Consider the following 19,653-nt stretch of genomic DNA (forward strand, 5'->3'; position numbering starts at 1 on the left):
AAATGAAAATGGTAGGAATCACGAAGAGTTAGACTTGTATAATTCTTTAAATGAATTCCAATATGTTTTTATTGATGATATTCTGGCCTATGGACTTACCTCCAAAACAAGGGGATGATGACCATCAAATTGATCTCCTACCAGGAAGCTCACCACCTAACAAGCCTCCTTATTGAGTTTCGCAAGCTCAACAAGAGGAGATCATGAGGCAAGTATAAGAATTGGTAGACAAAAAGATGGTGAGGCCTAGCTGCTCTCCCTTTTGTTCTCCAATCCTTTTAGTGCAAAAGAAATATGGTACATACCGCATGTGTGTGGACTATCGAGTGATAAACCGTATCACTATCAAAAACAGATTTCTTGTACCACGAGTAGAAGATCTGTTTGTGGATAAGCAACAAGGTTAGACCTAATCCAGTAGGATTGACCTTAAAAGAGGCTAACATCAATGGATAATGAATGAAGATATCGTAAAGACCACGTTTTGTACAATGTTTGGTCTTTATGAATATCTTGTTATGCCTTTTGGTTTGACGAATTCTCCAGCCACGTTCAATCGTTTAATGGAGAAAATCTTCAGACCCTGTCGTAAATTCACTGGAGTGATGGTATCGTTATCTACTCCAAGTCCTTGGAGGACCACAAGCAACATCTTTAAGTGATTTTTCAAGCTTTGAGGGAGAACCGTAGCTTTTTATCAATCAAAAGAAGAGTGAATTTTTCCTTCAAGAGATTCAATGCTTAGGTCATATTATCTATCAGATGGTATCCGAATGGATCCATCTAAGCTAGAGGTAATAAAGGCATGGCTTAATCCAAGGAATCTACATGAGCTACAAAGCTTTATTGGTATGTGTGCATACTATAGATGCTTCATAGCAAAATTCTCTCAAATAGCAGGACCATTACATGACTTAACAAAGAAGAACGTTAAGTACTCATGGATTGCTAAAGAGAAAAATGCTTTTAAAAGGCTTAAAGAGAACCTCCCAACCAGTTCTTATGTTTCCGGATCTCTAAAGCTATTTCAGGTCCAATGTGATGCTTGTGGTGATTGCCTTGGAGCAGTCTTGCTTCAAGAAGGGCATGCCAATGTGATGCTTGTGGTGATTGCCTTGGAGCAGTCTTGCTTCAAGAAGGGCATGCCATAGCATATGAGAGCTGAAGGCTCAATACCGATGACAGGTCTTAAAAATATATGAAAAACAGCTTTTAGCTGTTATACATGTCCTAGACACATGGAAGCACTATCTATTAGGGATTCCATTTATTTTGCAAACGGACCACCAAAGTCTCAAGTACTTCATGACACAAATCAAGCTTTTTGACAAACAAATGGGGTGGGAAATTTTCTTTCGCGATTTTATTTCCATAATGCTCACATTGTTGGTAAGCATAATCAAGTGGCCGATGCACTTTCATGACGACCAAGAGTCAATGCAGTGTCTATAGCAACTCACAATGATCTAAGTTGCATTATATGCTATACGAAAAACATATAATACGCCATATACGGGCGTATTTTAGCTGACCCCATATTATATGGGCGTTTTATACGATTACACATCATCAAAAATGGGTAATGTATTTTTTTCTCAGACTTTCGATCGAAAGATACTTTGATCGAAACATCTTTCAATCGAAAGATGTTTAATACACATTTTCTTTTGATCGAAAGATGTATTGTTTGAAAAAACAACTATATATGCCGGCAACGCGTCTATTGAGACTAGTGTTTCTCTCAAAAGGTATTCCTTGTCAATAGAAGAAAAAAAAGAGTTGGAAAATGACCGGTCGGTTGGCCGGTGGCCGGTAGTCAATGGCCGGTGGCCGGTGGTCGGAAGTAAATAGCCGGTGGTGGCTGGTGGCCAAATTCAATGGCCGGTGGCAAAATCTAAAAGTGGACTTGTCTTCTCAAGGGCGGCCACACATGGGCGGATTGGAGGGTCCGATTTGGACTTATCTACACAAGGGCGGCTACACATGGCTACCTCTCATGAGAGAGGGCATCCCTTTTGGCCTATAAAAAGAGGCCATTTCTACACACATTTGATAGTGTGAAGTTGATGCAACAAGGTGAGTGTGAGGTGGTGAGAGTGAAGCAAGGCGGGAGCTCTATTAAGGGTATAATCCCTTTGTAAACTACTTGTTTTGAAGTACTAAAGCCATTGAGTGGCTGCTTTCTGGTGGACGTAGCCCATATTGGGTGAACCACGTATATCGTTTGTACTCTCTCTCTCTCTCTCTCTCTCTCTCTCTCTCTCTAGTCTATAATCTCTTGTGTGTGAAATCTATCTCTCTCCATTAAGTAATCTACTCAAATATCTATTTAGCAACGTCATAGTTCCTAACAACTGGTATCAGAGCAAGGTTTGCTCGTAGCTAAATTATCTCAAGGAAACAATTCCTTGAATTGAGTGGGAGTTATGGCGGAGGAAGGGAAGCTCAAGATTGAGAAGTTCAACGGCAAAAACTACCAACATTGGAAGATGCAGATTGAAGACTATCTCTACCAGAAGGACCTCTATTTGTCACTAGGCGGTCTTGCAAAGAAGCCCGCAACGATGGCAGATGAAGCATGGATTGTCCTTGATCGAAAGGCACTGGGAAAAATCCGGTTAAGCTTGGCGTCAACGGTGGCCTTCAATGTTTTGGAGATGAAGACCACGGAGGACTTGATGAAATCACTTGATGACTTCTATGAGAAACCATTGGCATCCAATAAGGTATTTCTTATGAAGCGCTTGTTCAATCTAAAGATGGTAGAGAATGGTTCAGTTGTTGTAGAACACCTAAATGACTGTAACACAAACATAAGTCAACTTCAATCGGTGAAAATCAATTTCGATGACGAAGTGCGAGCTCTCCTTATACTATCATCTCTACCGGATAGTTGGGACAGCCTTGTGATGGCTGTAAGTAATTCTATTTCTGGCACAAATACTCTTAAGTTTGATGATGTTGTGGGTGTTCTCCTAAGCGAGGAAATACAACGGGGAAGCACATGAGAATCATCAAGTGCTGCACTGTCAGTGGAAACAAGAGGAAGGCCTAAGGAGAGGTTCAAAAACCAAAAGGATCGTGATCGCTCAAGACGGAGCAAGTCACGCACAAAGTCAGTTCTTGAATATTGGAATTGCGGCAAGAAGGGCCACCTCAAGAAGGATTGCTGGTCCAAGAAGAAGAAGGAGAATGAGTCTCAAGACAACAAGCCAACATAGGAGGCCAATGTGGCAAGTAAAGTAGAGCAAGATTCTCTAATTCTCTCATTAGACAATGTGTCTAATTCCTGGATAGTAGATTCCGAGGCTTCATTCCATGCGACACCACACAAAGCAACATTTCCAAAATTACACTAAAGGTAATTTTGGGTATGTATACTTGGGAGATGATGAAGCTTGTGAGATTGTCGACAAAGTTACAGTTTCTGTCAAAACTGCTAACGAAAATGAATGGAAGCTTAAAGATGTTAGGCATGTTCCTTCTCTTCGGAAAAATTTAATCTCTACAGGACAATTGGACGATGAAGGTCACAATGTTGCATTCGGAAACAAACGGTCGAAGATCTCAAAGGGATCTTTGGTGGTTGCCAAGGGAGAAAAGGTCGGTACACTTTACTTGTGTACTATTAGCATGCAACCTTTAGCTTATGCAGCAACTATAAAAGTTGACAGTGCGGTGTGGCACTACCGGCTTGGGCATATGAGTGCGGTGTGGCACTACCAGCAACTACAGAAGTTGACAGTGCGGTGTGGCACTGCCGGCTTGGGCATATGAGTGCCAAAGGAATGCAAATCCTTCAAATAAAGAAGCTTCTACCAGGTTTGAAAGAAGTGGACTTAAAGTTCTGTGAAGATTGTGTTTATGGTAAACAAAAGAGGAAAAAATTTCAAAAATCAAGAAACGAAAGAAAAATTAAAAAACTTGAGTTGGTTTATTCTGATTTTTGGGGTCCTCCAAGTACACCATCACTTGGTGGCTCATTGTATTATGTAACATTCATAGACGATGCGACTAGAAAAACATGGATTTATGTCATGAAGAATAAGTCCGATGTATTTTCCATATTTCAAAGGTGGAAAGCCTTTGTGGAGAATGAAACATGTACCAAGGTTAAATGCCTCAGATCCGACAATGGAGGCAAATATTGCAGGCAAGCTTTTGAAAGCTTTTGTGCTAGCAATGGCATTCGGAGGCAAAGGACAACCCCAATGACACCTCAACAAAATGGGATTTTGGAAAGAATGAATAAGACAATCATGGAGCGAGCAGGAAGCATGTGGCTACATGCAGGCCTACCGCTTGAGCTTTGGGCAGAAGCTGTAAGTACGTCTGTGTACTTAATCAACTGGTCACCCTCAACGGCATTGGATGGGGGAGTTTCAAAAGAGGCATGGACAGGTAAACCGGTGAATTATGCATTTCTCAAAGTGTTTGGTTGTGAGGCTTTCATGCACATAGATAAAAGCCTAAGATCAAAGCTAGATGCAAAGTCCAAAAAGTGTTTCTTCATTGGCTATGGAGAAGGTGACTTTGGATATCGCCTATGGAATCCTGAAGATGATAAAATCTTAAGGAGTAGGGATGTAACTTTTAACGAACACAATATGTACAAAGATTACTTGGAAAGAAAACAAACAAAAGAAACAGGTGATGAGTACATGGAGCTTGAGGACGGTGAAGACTCAAGGACTGCAAACAATGACAATGTGCAACAATGTCAACCAAATCAGGAGCCTCAACCTATTCCACAAAGATCTACAAGAGCAAGTAGACCTCCATGAACATTTGTTCCTTCCTTCAACCATCTCTTGATCTCAGATTCTGAAGAGTTGGAATCATACGAAGAAGCTATGCAACACGAATTTAAAGAAGAATGGACGAAGAGCATGCAAGTGGAGATGGACTCACTACATCGCAACCAAACATGGGAGTTGGTTGAGTTGCCTAAAGGTAAGCGGGCACTTCAAAACAAATGGGTGTACAAGCTGAAGGAAGAAGAAGATAGGAAGAAAAGGTACAAGTCTAGGCTTGTGGTAAAAGGGTTTTCTCAAAAGAAAGGTATTGACTTCAATGAAATATTTTCTCCTGTTGTAAAAATGAACTCAATTAGGCTTGTCTTAAGCCTTGTGGCTGCTCATGATCTAAATCTCGAGCAAATGGATGTAAATACGGCATTCCCTCACGGTGACTTAGAGGAGGAAATTACATGCTTCAACCAAAGGGGTATGAAGTAAAAGGTAAGGAGAAAATGGTTTGCTGATTAAAGAAGAGCTTGTATGGTTTAAAACAAGCATAAAGACAATGGTACTTGAAGTTTGATTGATGGATGCTAGATCATGGATTCACAAGATGCAATTCGGATCACTGCATCTACACGAAGAATTTGGGAGATGGGAAATTCATCATCCTAATGTTGTATGTTGATGACATGTTGATTGCAAGTGCTAACATGCAGGACATCAAAGACCTAAAAGAGGAGTTGTTCAAATCTTTTTCAATGAAAGATTTAGGTGCTGCAAAGAAGATACTTGGTATGAAGATATCAAGGGAAAGGATGAAGAAGACAATAAAGCTATCTCAAGAGGATGACATCAAGAAGGTACTAGAAAGGTTTGCAATGCAAAATACAAAAATGATTTCTACACCTTTGGCTGGTCACTTTAAACTAACCAAGGATATGTGTCCAAAGACACAAGAGGAGATAGCCTATATGTCTAGAGTTCCATATGCTGCAGTGGTAGGTTCTCTTATGTATGCTATGGTCTGGACAAGGCTAGACATTGCACATGTAGTGGGAGTTGTAAGTAGGTTCATGGACAACCCAGGTAAAGAGCATTGGCAAGCTGTGGTGGATACTTAGGTATCTAAAAGGGACAACAATAATTGCTTTGTATTTTGGAGGAACTGATTTTTTCTAGAAGGGTATGCTGATGCAAATATGGCAGGTGACAAAGATACTCGAAGGAGCACTACTAGCTATGTGTTCATAGTTGGAGGCACAGCAATAAGCTGGGCTTCAAAGCTGCAGAAAGTGGTCTCACTTTCTACCACGGAAGCAGAGTATGTAGCAATGACGGAGGCAAGCAAAGAAATTTTGTGGCTTCACAGATTCTTAGATGAGCTTGGATTCAAACAAGACGATTGTGTTTTTTACAGTGATAGCCAAAGCGCTATCCATCTTGCGAAGAACTCGGCTTTTCATTCAAGGACAGAGCACATTGAGGTGAGATATCACTTCATACGCACTCTTTTGGAAGAGGGACAGCTAAAGCTAGGAAAGGTGCATACAAGTGAAAATCCTGCAGACATGTTTACAAAGGTGGTCAACAAAGAGAAGTTGAGCTTTTGCTCATCTTCAATATTCAAGGATAAAAAGCCAAGATGGAAAGCAGTCCACAGGTTTGGTTTGGAGATCAGTCTCCAAGTGGGAGATGTTGAGTACGGAGCATGATTTACCCCTTGTAACCTTTTGTGGTAAAAATGCACATTTGTAAGGCCCCCATTATGAGGAGAAGCCATCGTGCATGAAGGAAAATCACTCACCGGAAATAGAAATCACTCGTTGAAAACCAAAATTTTAACGGCCAAAACTCAGGGGCAACTTTAGGGGCATTGGGGGCGGAAGCCCCGAGGCTTTTTTTTTCTTCGTCGGAATATTATGGCCCGAGGCGGCTGGAAAGTGGTCGGAAAACGACCGGTCGGTTTGCCGATGGCCGAATTCAAAAGTGGACTTGTCTTCTCAAGGGCGGCCACACATGGGCGGATTGGAGGGTCCAATTTGGACTTATCTACACAAGGGCGGCTACACATGGCTGCCTCTCATGAGAGAGGGCAACCCTTTTGGCCTATAAAAGGAGGCCATTTATACACACATTTGATAGTGTGAAGTTGATACAACAAGGTGAGTGTGAGGTGGTGAGAGTGAAGCAAGGCGGGAGCTCTATTAAGGGTATAATCCCTTTGTAAACTACTTCTTGTTTTGAAGTACTAAAGCCATTGAGTGGCTGCTTTCCGGTGGATGTAGCCCATATTGGGTGAACCACGTATATCGTGTGTACTCTCTCTCTCTCTCTCTCTCTCTCTCTCTCTCTCTCTACTCTATAATCTCTTGTGTGTGAAATCTATCTCTCTCCATTAAGTAATCTACCCAAATATCTATTTAGCTATGTCATAGTTCCTAACAATATTTACATTGACTATAAATCTCTTCAATCTATTCAAGGATGTATAGCTTTATAAAGTTCCAAAGAAAGATAACAAGGACATTGATCGTGTGGAAAAAGACAATTCATAGGAGAAAGAGGCCCAAGTTCTAATAGCTGCAACATCATTGAGGCCACTATGCAATGAAGATATAGAGTCTTGAGCTTGTATAATATTTTTATCTTTGGGAAGGAGACTCCTCCTTGGATTTTCCTATGCAAAAAAAACAAAGACCTATAAAATACCTTTTCATGGCTAGAGGTTGCTCACTATAGTAAAGGAAAAGACTAGGTATGTTGAGTGGTGCCTCCTTGTTGCTTCAAGATACCATCCACTGTCAAAGTGTGTTGTAACACACCCTCCTCTCAAGCTTGGGAATGTCCCTCAAGCTTCCATAAGCACATATCTGGTGGTTGCTCATCAATCTCAAGCTTCCACCAAAAACGAGCTCACCATAGCCGAAAGCTCACTTCTCTGTAGCACTCCATCTGTCGCAAAGCCAAAGCTCTGTACCAATTGTTGGATCGAGTGCAGGAGCGGGAAGAGAGAGTACGAGAGAGAAGAGAGTACGCAGACATTGGTGAGGGTGAGCCTTGCCCTCCTACACAACAATATTGAGATAGTGTATATGGATTGTAATGTATTATCTATACAGTTGGATAACAGAAACTATAAGTGAGTTAGTGACGGGAGTTATGACCGTCTGTCGGACACAGGCCAGCAAACCCAACATATGGGGTATTGGGTGCCCCAATACTCAAGGAAGAATAGTTTCACCTTATGAAACCCACATGCATAATTAAAAGTGTCACTAAAAAAATCATGAAAGTGTAAAATTTGGCAAAAAATCAAGATTAGGGAATTCTTGTATTTAGGTCATAACTTTAACAATAACCATTTGATTTTCACTGTAAGCCTGAAAACATGTTGAGAATTCCTAAGACTAATTCTCTAGCACTATAGATCTCACAAAGATGAGTTTTCATGTGTTATAGGTGCAATTCCTTGAAAAAAGGTCAAAAATAGCACATGTTTTTTACACAGTTCAGGTTGAGAAATGATTTGGTTAAAGGTGGAATTAGTAGCCAAAAATAATATAATTTTTTTAGCTCATAAGCCAAGTTTGTGGATATATAACACTAGAATTTTCTTTTTGAGACTCCTCAAATAATAGAAGGAAAATGGTCACTTAGCAGGATATATAAGTGTCCCATTACCAATCTAGTGTAAGTGATGGAAATGCAGGCTTGAATTTTGCTAAATGCATGCACACTAGGTGTTATGGGTCCTAGTGTTTAGCAAAGGCATATTTGTAGCGGCATGCAACTTCATGAATTCGATAGTTTATGAAGCTTTTTAGCACCACAAGTGCAGTACCTCTATGGGATTTATTGTGGGTCTACTAACCGCCATACACGGTCATGGCTTGGTATGGGTGCTTATAGATAGATTGCCTAAACTTTGTAAGTTTATTCCTCTTGAATCCACTTGTGGGTTTAATTCATAGGCCATGTGGAAAATTACAAGCTCTTTCCAATATCTTATGTACCTAGCATGCGTTTAACTTCAACAACAACCCTGCTCACTTCCTTCACATTTTGTGGAGGATTTGGTCGTATCGAGACCGTTCCAAACCAGATTGGAGCCGAATAAAATTCAGCTCAATCTCGAAATGAAATTTCAACTGTTTGGCTTTGTTCTCACCATAAAGCAATTTCATCTCATCATTTGTAGTCGCAACCAGGACACACATCAAGCACTGAATTGCACCAACCACACAACACGGTCTTGAAATTTATGCACAAGAAAGATTTTGAAGAAGCCTAGTTCTTAGATATAACCCTAAATTTGACAATAAGTTTGATTCTAAGCTTGAGACCAAATGGTAAATTATACCATTCATTATTTGAAAGGAATTATCAACTCACCCATTTGATGGCACATAGATAGAGAAGTGGATGAGGATTAGTCAAGCATTATCTAAGTAGTTTAACACCAAAACATATATAGTACTCAGATATGATAAAGTGCATGTTATATTGGAGTTGGGGTAAATACCCTACTCCATGTGATTGTCGTCTTATAAATCTTGCAACCCAGGGGGGAGGGGAGGTGTTAGACATATGTGTCAAATTCTACTTCTTGTGCAATCAAATGGTATCCACCGAGGAGGAGGAGAAAACTAGGTTTGATCTTGTATCAAATCCAACCTTCATTATACATTCTCCTAAGATACACTCTTGATTTAAAATGGAGCCCTCATGCAATCAAGAGGGCAATGTGTTGTTTTTGTTGTGGCAATTTCTCAAAAGATAATTTTTAATGCCAATTTTTGCATCCTAGTCATTGTGTAATTGTTTCAAAAGCTTCCTAACTCACTCTATACAAGGCAAGGAGAAGAAGACCTCTCCCTCAATCTTGAAAAATAGAGTGATGGGGTATGTTTTTGTGCAGTATATTGTTGGAAACCCGATATTTGTTGTGTTTTGAGAAAAGGAATGAGAGGGAGAGATGTGATGCAGGTTGTAATTCTAAGGATGCATGAGATCTTGGTTGAAAGTTTGGATGCCCTAGTATGTGAAAAACATCCGAAGGTGCCCTAAATTAAGTATTTTGCCTAAATATTTGTTACTATATTCTCATTGTTATATGTTGCATTTTGTGAGGCCCCCATTATGAGGAGAAGCCCTTAGTGCACACATCTTTGGTTTTCTAAGAAAACCCTTTAAGCCTTCTCGTAAAGACACTTCAAAATTTTACTTTACTTTGTGTAATTTTTATTGATTTTTTATTTTCTAACGAGTTTATAGAGCGAGGAAATTGATGCAACAGGCATTGGCATGATTAATTCAACACAATTCACCAAAAGAAAGTGTGAATAAGTTGCTTCGAACATATGATGAAGTTAAGTAATTTATGCATTACAGAGCAATAGAACCATTTTAGGTGATTTCTACAAGTGAATGCACCTACTTAAATTGATTGATCTAGGATGCTAGTGTTGAAGGGGTTTGTGTGATCCTTCCTAACTACTTACTTCAGGTCCTTCACTAACATTTGATTGCTAATAAAAGAAGAACAAAAGCTAATGTTCTAGGCGAGACGCAAGCCGATTGAAGGAAACTAAAAAGAGCCCCATCCTGTTGCCACTTTGTAGGGACTGCCTAGCTTTGCTTTAATGTGCTTGTAATGTTGTCGCACTATGGTATGGCTTGAGGAACACCCAAGCTGCACATATAATGAGGACATGCCCAACCTAAAACATTAAAGGTTAACCCAACATTGTAAAATAGAAAGATAGAGAAAGGGGGATGGAGTCCTTTGGTCAAAGTGAGAAAGGAGGTGAGAGATCTCTTCATATGTCTCCACTATGTAGATGTGTGGTCGCATCTATGGTACCCAAGCGTGACATTCTCTTTTAGCGGCCTATTTAAAGTTGGTATAGCTCACCCATTGTGTGAAAGATTCTTAAGTAACACAAGTAGGAAGAGAGAAGGCTAAACTTCTGGCAAATTTCTCCCCCTCTTTGGCCTTTTCCCCACATCTGTAATATAATTTGAGCTCTAGCTTTTTGAAAGATGCATTGCTCAATGTCTCTTTGCTAGAATCCTGAAGCAGCGGTAAGTACAACATACTACAAGTACACATGCAAATTTCAGTAATTGTATTGATCTATGCAACTTAGGGTATTGATCTATCCCTGTCTATACTCCACGATTTGTCGGTTTGATAGTGATAGTGTATATGTGTATTTGAGCAGAGAAAGTAATTATAAGCTATTGAGAGGTATTTGAGCATGGTTAGTCATTTCTACATTCTAACATCACCTTGGTGTGTTACTTTCAAACCACTAATTTGAGCTGAAGTTTATAAAGACCAAGGGCATGAGACATAAGTGTCAAAACTTGATTTCTAAACTTCATATATCTTCCAACAAACATACAAGAGATCAGAGCATTAGATTTTCATTCTTCAAACAACGATGACCCAAAACGGGATACATGGTGCACTAATTGAGAGGGGGGGGAAAAATGTGTAACACAAATTTACATTAATTGATATCAAAACAGACCCTCGTCATTAAAGTATACTTACATGTAGATCTTGAAAACTCGAGCTAACATCATGTACTCCCTTCATCCAATAGTATCTGCCAAACTCTGGCCCTTATTATTCTGCATACAGCAATTCCCATTTCAAAGCTATACTATAGCCTTATCCAGATGTAAGAACGATAAAAATAATCTCTCCATGTTGGCAGACCATCCATCTTTGTCAGACACAAGAACACATGGAGAGGAGCGGGAGTCAATTCGAAAGTATGTGAACAAGTTTTGGGATCGCCATCTCAAAGCCAATGTCTTCAATTTGACCTTTTTTTAAACTCTTGTGAATTTCTCTCCAAGCTGATGTTTTGATCTAGTTAAAGGCTATGCTGATCTTGTATCTATGTTGATTGTGGATGACAAGAACACTAGTGAAGAATCGTCTTCACAAGGTACAAGTATCCTCCAACTTCTTCAGCTCCTCATCATCACCGCCTACAACAAAAGAAAGTAAGAGGCCCTAACTACACATAAAAGTATGATTTTTTATTACACATGGGCAACCTCATACTGGTACCCTTGCTAAATCCATCCTGCACACATTACATGACACAAGCCATACTCATGCAAAGACAAGCATAGAGAGCGGACATCAGCCCAGCTGAAGAGTCTGTACGGGCTCACCCTCAAGCCTAGGAGCCTGCAACCAACGGGCTAGCCTCTACCACAAGGGCTAGTGTCCCATACCACCAAGCCCACACCGATGTGAGTGTGCAGATAGAGCTACCAAGGGCCTAGAGTCCAAATGTGGTGATCACACAAGATAACTCACTTAATGAGCCTAGGGTCCTATTGATAGGATTCCTTAGCCGCCCTGGCTCAGGCCCCCATCCTGAAATCTGGGAACGTAACACATACCTGGGCCTAGAGTCCAAATGTGGTGATCACACAAGATAACTCACTTAATGAGCCTAGGGTCCTATTGATAGGATTCCTTAGCCGCCCTGGCTCAGGCCCCCATCCTGAAATCTGGGAACGTAACACATACCTTCATCTTTAGATCACCAAGATTAACATACATGTTGAACAAACAACTACCAAGCACAACATTTCTTACCAAGAGACCATGACTAACAATATCATCACGAATCTGTTTAGCCATGTCAAGCCACACACATTATAGATGCAAGTTCCTTCTGCGTTTTTCTCTCTGACACGTTGAATGTTCTTTTGTGCCTCCTCTTGCAGCTGCATAGATGCTAATCATTAAGGCATGTACTACAGCGTTACATACAGTTAGTTGTACTACAATCTGATAGCCTAATTCTCCGAACTTCACAATCCCCATTATTCGATATGTACCTAGAAGATCAGACCAGACTGGAAGATAACCAGACAACAGTATCATCTTGATTACTCTCATAGCTTTGTCAGAACCCCCTGTCCATATTGGGCATATCCCATAGCCAATGACATCCTGGATGGGAAGCTCATCGTAAGCATTTTGTGCTTGTAGACGCCTCACATCCAGCTAGTTGTACTACACTCTCAAAGGCCAACTCTCCAAAACTCCACATTCCCCCATTTCTGACATGCACCTAGAAGAGCAGACCAAACTGAAAGCTAATCAGACAACAGCATCATCTTGGTTACTCTGATAGCTTTGTCGAAACACCTAATCAGTATTGAGCATACATATCCTTCGACCAATGCATTCCAAGCATGGCATCCCAGACAGGAAGCTCATAGAAAACCATTTTTGGCTTGTGGAAAGGACAGCGCATTTGCATTGCTAAAGTGCGATCTCTTTCTCTCAAGAACCCTGCACAGAAAATCTCGCAATGATTTTGCCCGTCAATGTATGTGTAATGCCATGTCTTCAAGCTGCTTGTAGTCATTGCTGCATATGTCCATCTTGCCAAAATCTGAGTCAATTCAGATGGCTCGAATAAATGCTCAAGAGTCTTGACATACATGTCGACCAAAGCACTACCAGGCAGGACCTCTCCTTTCACGTTTGCTTACCATTGTCAATGTCTTGGGTAATGCCACCGGCATTCAATAATGCAAGTCTGTTAGTTATAGATCTTGCTTCCAGGTTCCCTCTTTGCAGCTAAGAAACAATGACATGCTTGGGACTTAACGTCTCCTAGCCTAAAAGAGCACATGGTTGGATGATCTGCAAGTCCATACATATACCCAACTGTTGGGGCAGTGAGAATGAATTTAGCGAGCCCGTGAAGCATCACGAGCACCTTCAAAGGTCTGGATGAAATACGTCTTCTATATGTAAGTTCTCCAGAGTAACAATTCCACTTCACGCATGTAAAGGGACAAACCCATTTTGTCAAACAAAGCATTACCTCAAATTTAAAGTTCTCATTTTGCGGAAAAGATTGAGCTGCATAGCTTTGGTTGAGTGCATTGAGAGTAACTCTCAGAACAAACAATGAAGTCGTTCAAACTCAACCTGCACATAGGCACTTGATGAACCCTGTCCATCTTCTGACTCTGCTTACCTGTGTGCGTGTGCTCTCACCGTGCTTTTGCAGGTTCGCTATTTTCATTGACCCACGTCCATGTGGACAGTTGTAGTGGCATGCTTCAGTTATTACCTTGTCCACGTGGTTTAATATGGTGCCAGCATTCTCAAAGACGCTTTCAAGTAATCAGGGTAAAAATGCCTCACAAATTGCCTGCTCGCCCGATAATCTAGTGCTTAGGTACCAATAAAAGTTTCACGCATCAGAGGTGCCGGCAATACATAATCTCACATCCTTGTATAACAAATACAGACACATAAGGCGGGTTGATGGATAAACTATCACAACCACAAGAATTAACAACCAATAGTTAGCTAGAACCTCCCAGAGGCAAAGGCCTCTTATAAGTCTTGAATAGTGTTACCTCCTAACCACAAACAGAGAGCATGCTAGCTTGGGATAAAATGATCAAGAAAGCATGATTTTCTTCCCAGCAGGCTGGCACATCATTTTGTACTTGTATATCAATTCACGTAACCTCTAGCATGCTCTTACTCAAAAAGTGAAATGGTGGGAATGATAAGGCTCCCTTGACACAATTCTAAGAGGCCAAGAGCTAAGAACACCTCACACACATACGATGCAGCTTTGATCGAAGGAACCTGCCTAAACGAATCATTTGCTCCAGTACTCAGAGAAATTGAAGACCCGCACACACACAAAAAAAAACAATTGTCATTTAAAATCCCGGTTATTATGCGCTACTCCTAGAGGGAAAATGCCACCACATTATCTACATCCTAAAAAATGGAATGATAGCAGAAAAAGATACACATATCGATAGATATTGAAAATGCAAATTCATGAAAAAAGAATTTGCCTTAAGCAACCAGAGAAACATGAAGACTCTGATGGTTTTGTACAATGTCCATTCAGTAAACGCTTGGCAAACATATTCCATTAGATGTGTCAAATGGAGTTCCACAAGAAGACATCGAGAAATGAGAATACCAAAACATCCTTGTGACAATTTAGAGCAAAAGGCATACTCATAGATGCGTAGAAGCCAGTACCTATACCTCTCACAATCTGCAAGACTGTTGCTAGAGCCTCCTCATAATGTACACTTTCGCAAATTCTAACAAAGCAATTGTGCTACCTTTGAAAGGCTTTTCTGATGTTGCCAAGAAGGTCATTGAGGGCAGCGACAACAGGTGGGGTAGCCTTGACAGCAGCTTGGAGGAATGCACCCGCAGCGACACCAGCAGCAAATACACCTGCAAAGTTGGGCTTCGAATTAAGCTTGGCTTCAATAACAGACAAGCGCTGGGATGCATCTTCGATGTGGGTCACAGAAGAGCGGAAAGTCTTTTCAAGAGAGACCATCCTCTGCATTGGGTAAAGAGAGCGTTGCAAAGCGGCCTGCAAGTCCTCTATTACCTTCTCGCTTGCAGCATCCCGCGCCATGCCCAGTGCGACATACCGCTCTATGAGCTCTGCTGGCTTTGGGGACGCTGGGGGTGGCCACTTGGGGCTTTGGGCTTCGTAGTCTCTGTTGCTCCTTGTGCTATTGCCGCTGTTGGTGCTCTTGAACCTGGCCTGAGCTGGGCGTTCCGGCATTGGCACCATCGGCTGCTTCATTGTCGACGGCGCCCTCGTTCTCTGTGTGTCGCTTAACATCGCAAGGACTCTTCAAGTCTTTGCTATGTGTTTTCAAGCCAAACGTAGAGTAGTTGAGTCCATATTTGGTGTTTTGTTGACACTGCCCTAAACAAAAATGGGCAGTGCATTGATTTGATCGGCCTTTCCAACTTGAAGTTTTGCAGGCTGAAACTTGTTAAGTTGTTTGTAGTTTTAACATCATGCAAACATTGAGTTTTGCAAGCATTTTCCCCTGCTTGCACGTGTAATAAGCATATTTTTCTATATGCTTCCCTTTTTGACAAGCACATGGAATTTTACAAGAGATTCAAGATCCAATGGAGAATGTGTTGTAAACAAAATTATATATGGATTGCTTCCACTTGCCCACAACCAATTGGTCAATATTGCTCAATGGACAATCTAATAATTTATGTGCTAGACACGCAAGAAATTTGAGGCAAGAACATTATAAAGAAGAGACTCGAGCAAGCTATCGTTCTTCACACTTTATGCACCCTTCTTAATAGTGGTAAAATAAGGTCGTCCTTGCAAGTGGTCAGCCCATGGACTCTATAATAACCACTACCGCTTGTTGAAACGATCATGACTCTTTGCTTCTGGTTTGGTAATCACGCAAAATATCCATGTGCAAATAAGAAAGAATAGCTTGAGCTCATCTCCTACAATAGCTTCACTTTCACATAGGTCCTAATGTTCTTGCACAATAAAAGGGCACATTAAGACCGCCCCAAGTTTGAAATCTTTTTAAGAAGCACGCACGTTGTAAAATCAAGTAGACAGTGCCCTTGTATCCAAGAGCATAAGTGGTAACTCCCTTGTAACCATCAACATTGATTTTGAGATCTTTGAGACAACAACTAAGTTTAGCATGGAAGTGTACCATTCCTAAACGGATGAAGAAAAACAACAAGGTACCCATCATCTAGGGAGTACTTGGAAAATATCTCCCCCTGATGAAGATGATTATCCCCTTTGGAGCATTGATCAAAGGATGTGAATGCTCCATCCAAGAGCTCTCTGGGCCAATACAGTAACTAGGAGACCCCTCTAGTTGCTCCTCCAAACTAACGCTCGCAGACATGGATGCTATGAAACAAAAGTGTGATTGTGTACAACATGCCAACTCTCAATGAAAGATAAGTCGTGCTATGATAAACCAAGAATAAACTCCAAGAAATTAGTTTTATATATTGAGAGGCGGAAGTGCAAAATAGACCTGGTGGTCTCTGCACCAAGATTATGTACAATAGCCTCATCATGGGATAGGCTTCATAAACACCATAACACAAGGAAGATGTGAGAGAAGGAGAGGGGGGGAGAGGAAGAGATCATTAGAGCTTCATCAATATAGGCTTCATAAATACTATACAAACATTCACGAGGGGGATTGCACATAATCAACATCTCACAAACTCATGTGTGCATGGTAACTCTAATCTCTTGGCCATTAAGAAACCAAAATGAAGGACCATAGCCAATACTATTGTTATGGATAAGGGATATGTACATTTTTTACTCAAGTACTCATTGCGAGCTATGGTCATTTGTGCCGGCCGGCCAATGTGTATTCATTTTTTAGCATTGAAGAATCTATAAATGAAATACGTGCAAGAGGGAAATGCTCACTCTTGCACGGAGGGAGATTGCACCTAGTGCATGTGTACCTCTTCTCTACTCTCCTCTCCTCTCTCGCCATGCCGACGTAGCACTCCGCTCTAGGAGGTGCGCCCATGTGTGCTCTCTTCCTCTCTCCCTCTCTCTATATCTCTCTGTTTGCGTACATCATTGATTATGTGCTAAGGGATTTGCCAGGTATGCAGATTTGTGCGTTTCATGGTTGCAGAATATGGTTTTTAGTGTGTTGCAGGACCTTCCATGCCATCCATTTGTACAATGGTATCATAGCATGGGATCTGCTCCTAGTTAGAACAAGCAATACTAGTCATGCATGATTTGCCTCAAAGGAATGTAGGACTGTACGATTGTATATCAAAGATAAGTGCACTAACTAAACAACACGCAATGTCTGTTAGCACAATCGCTATTGATCGTAGCTGACCATGGCAACAGCCGGTGCATAGCTCCTCATAGCGTAGGCGCATGGATTCCATTTGCATGCGCAGCAATGCCCACCGTCAGCTTCATCATCAGTTCACGATGCCTGAGTAGGCGTAGGGATTTCAACTCTCTTTCTCTCTCTCTCTCTCTCTACAATCATGACTCTTAATCTTTCTCTTTCTCCCTCTCGTTCACCTATCAGGCATGCATACCATCTCTCTCTCTCTCTCTCTCTCTCTCTCTCTCTCTCTCTCTCTCTCTCTCTCTCTCTCCCAATTGCCCAATACTCTTTGCCAATCCCTAATTCACCCTGGGAGAGCATATCCATGGATTTTATCTTTGGATTGCCCAAGTCTATCCATGGCAATACGGGAACATGGACGATAGTAGACAGGTTCAGCAAACAAGCTCATTTTATACCCGTGAAAAAGACTATCAAAGCCCATCAAATGGCAACCCTTTTCATATCACAAATCTTCAAGTACCATGGCTTGCCGATGTCCATAGCGTCGGATGGAGATCTTAGAATGACCAGTAATTTTTGGAAGGGTCTCTTTGAGAATTTAGGAACAAGGCTAAACTTCTCTTCGGCCTTTCACCCGCAAACGGATGGCCAAAGTGAAATAGCTAACCTAACAATTCTTGATATACTAAAAGCCTACGTAATGGAGGTAGATCAAAGGTCCCAAAGGGAGAAGTACTTACCCTTAGTGGAGTATGCCTATAATAATAGTATACATACCTCCACGAGAAAACCACCTTTCGAGGTAATTGAGGGAAGATAAAAAAGTCCCCTGCTACTTAAGGTACACGCGAAGATCTTCGCTGCAGATGAGTATAGCCGAGACCTACAAGAACCTTTCCAAAAGATTAAGGATGCTATCTCTATCTCATAGCAATGGCAAAAGGCTGCTCTGCTGATAAGCACAGAAGAGCCAAGCCTTTAAAGAAAATGATTGGGTCTTGCTTAAATTTCCCAAGGCTTGATTAAGGCACACAATGGGCAAGAATCCTACGGGACACCAAAAGTACTATGCTAAATTAGCAAAAAGGTACTATGGTCCCTTCGGGATTTTTAGACCCATCAATGAGATGGCCTATCAACTCAAGTTGCCCAGTCATTGGCTCATACACAATGCTTTTTATGTGAGCATACTAAAGCCTTACAAAGGAGAGCCACCTCAAGAACCAACTATTGAAGACCCACTAGAGATCGAGGACAAAGAAGAGGTACTGCAGCCCGAGTCCATTCTTCGACATGAAGATAAGGTATTGAGAGGCGGTAAGATTATTCGATGGTATCTTATTAAGTTTAAGAACTATCCTTTTGAAGATGCTAGATGGATGCAAGGCATACAATAAAGGCTAAACCTTGTCAATGCTTCCCTAGAGTAAGCAAATGTACAAAGGTTTTGTCTTATAAGACTCTCCTTTTGTTATTTGTGCACAAATAAGTAGTATGCATGCTTAGGATCAAGTTTGCGGAGATGACGTCTCCCAAACACCAAGTAGAGCTTGTCACTCTACTATGGCAGATTGATACGACTAATGCGCAAACATGCTTGCAGTAGCCTTAGGCTCTCAAGCACCAAATGGATTAGTCATCCATTCTAGAACAATGTCGTAGGGTAAGATAGGGATCCTCTACCAGCTAGAAAAAGGACTAATGAATAGGCTTTATCTTCTCTACCCCATAGTCGATGACGACTATGATTTCAAGAGAGAGGTAATGTCATAATAACTAATATCTGATTCTCGTAGATGATTTTCTCATGTTAAACTGATCATTAATATGGGGAAGTACCAGGGGAGAAAAAGCTAGATTATTTGTAAGGCTAGCACACTGGCCACAGTAAAGATTCAAAGGAGGAAAAATAGGGATCCAAAGGGGGACCATCTGCAAAAGAGCAATGTGCAAGCAATGGGCTTCAAAGACCTAAGGTTCAGCCCATTAAGACTTCCAAACTGCTAAGGTTCTAAAATTCAAAGGTTAAGTCCAATGGTCATTCCTTAGGAAAATTGGATGCTTTGTAGTGTGCAAAAAGTCTTCAAAGATTCCTAAAGAGGAGGTGGCGAGCCCTGTAAGTAGGGGATGAGAGAGAAACACACACACACACACATACACACACACTCTCTCTCTCTCTCGCAAGCCCTTTACACAAAGGGAATAGGGGACACATGTCAACTCCCTAGCC

The 19,653-nt window shown here is 41.2% G+C and overlaps 1 protein-coding gene across 2 annotated transcripts; it reads right to left on the reverse strand.

Annotated features, from left to right (window-relative positions):
* Positions 1–14,666: 14,666 nt before the first annotated feature.
* Positions 14,667–15,477, reverse strand: LOC147455937 (ribosomal protein-like protein). 2 transcript variants are annotated; one of them, XM_086514565.1, is made up of 2 exons: positions 15,176–15,477; positions 14,667–15,012 (listed from the first exon to the last, which is right to left on the reverse strand). In XM_086514565.1, the coding sequence occupies exons 1-2, from the start codon at positions 15,413–15,415 to the stop codon at positions 14,839–14,841; spliced, it is 414 nt and encodes a 137-aa protein (XP_086370691.1). In that variant the 5' UTR covers positions 15,416–15,477; the 3' UTR covers positions 14,667–14,838. The 2 variants fall into 2 exon arrangements, with proteins under 2 accessions (XP_086370691.1, XP_086370690.1); XM_086514564.1 differs by having other exon boundaries at positions 14,667–15,459.
* Between the last annotated feature and the right edge of the window lie 4,176 nt (positions 15,478–19,653).

This window comes from Adiantum capillus-veneris, chromosome 6, assembly GCF_014529385.1.
Source record: "Adiantum capillus-veneris isolate H3 chromosome 6, ASM1452938v2, whole genome shotgun sequence".
NCBI lineage: Eukaryota > Viridiplantae > Streptophyta > Polypodiopsida > Polypodiales > Pteridaceae > Adiantum > Adiantum capillus-veneris.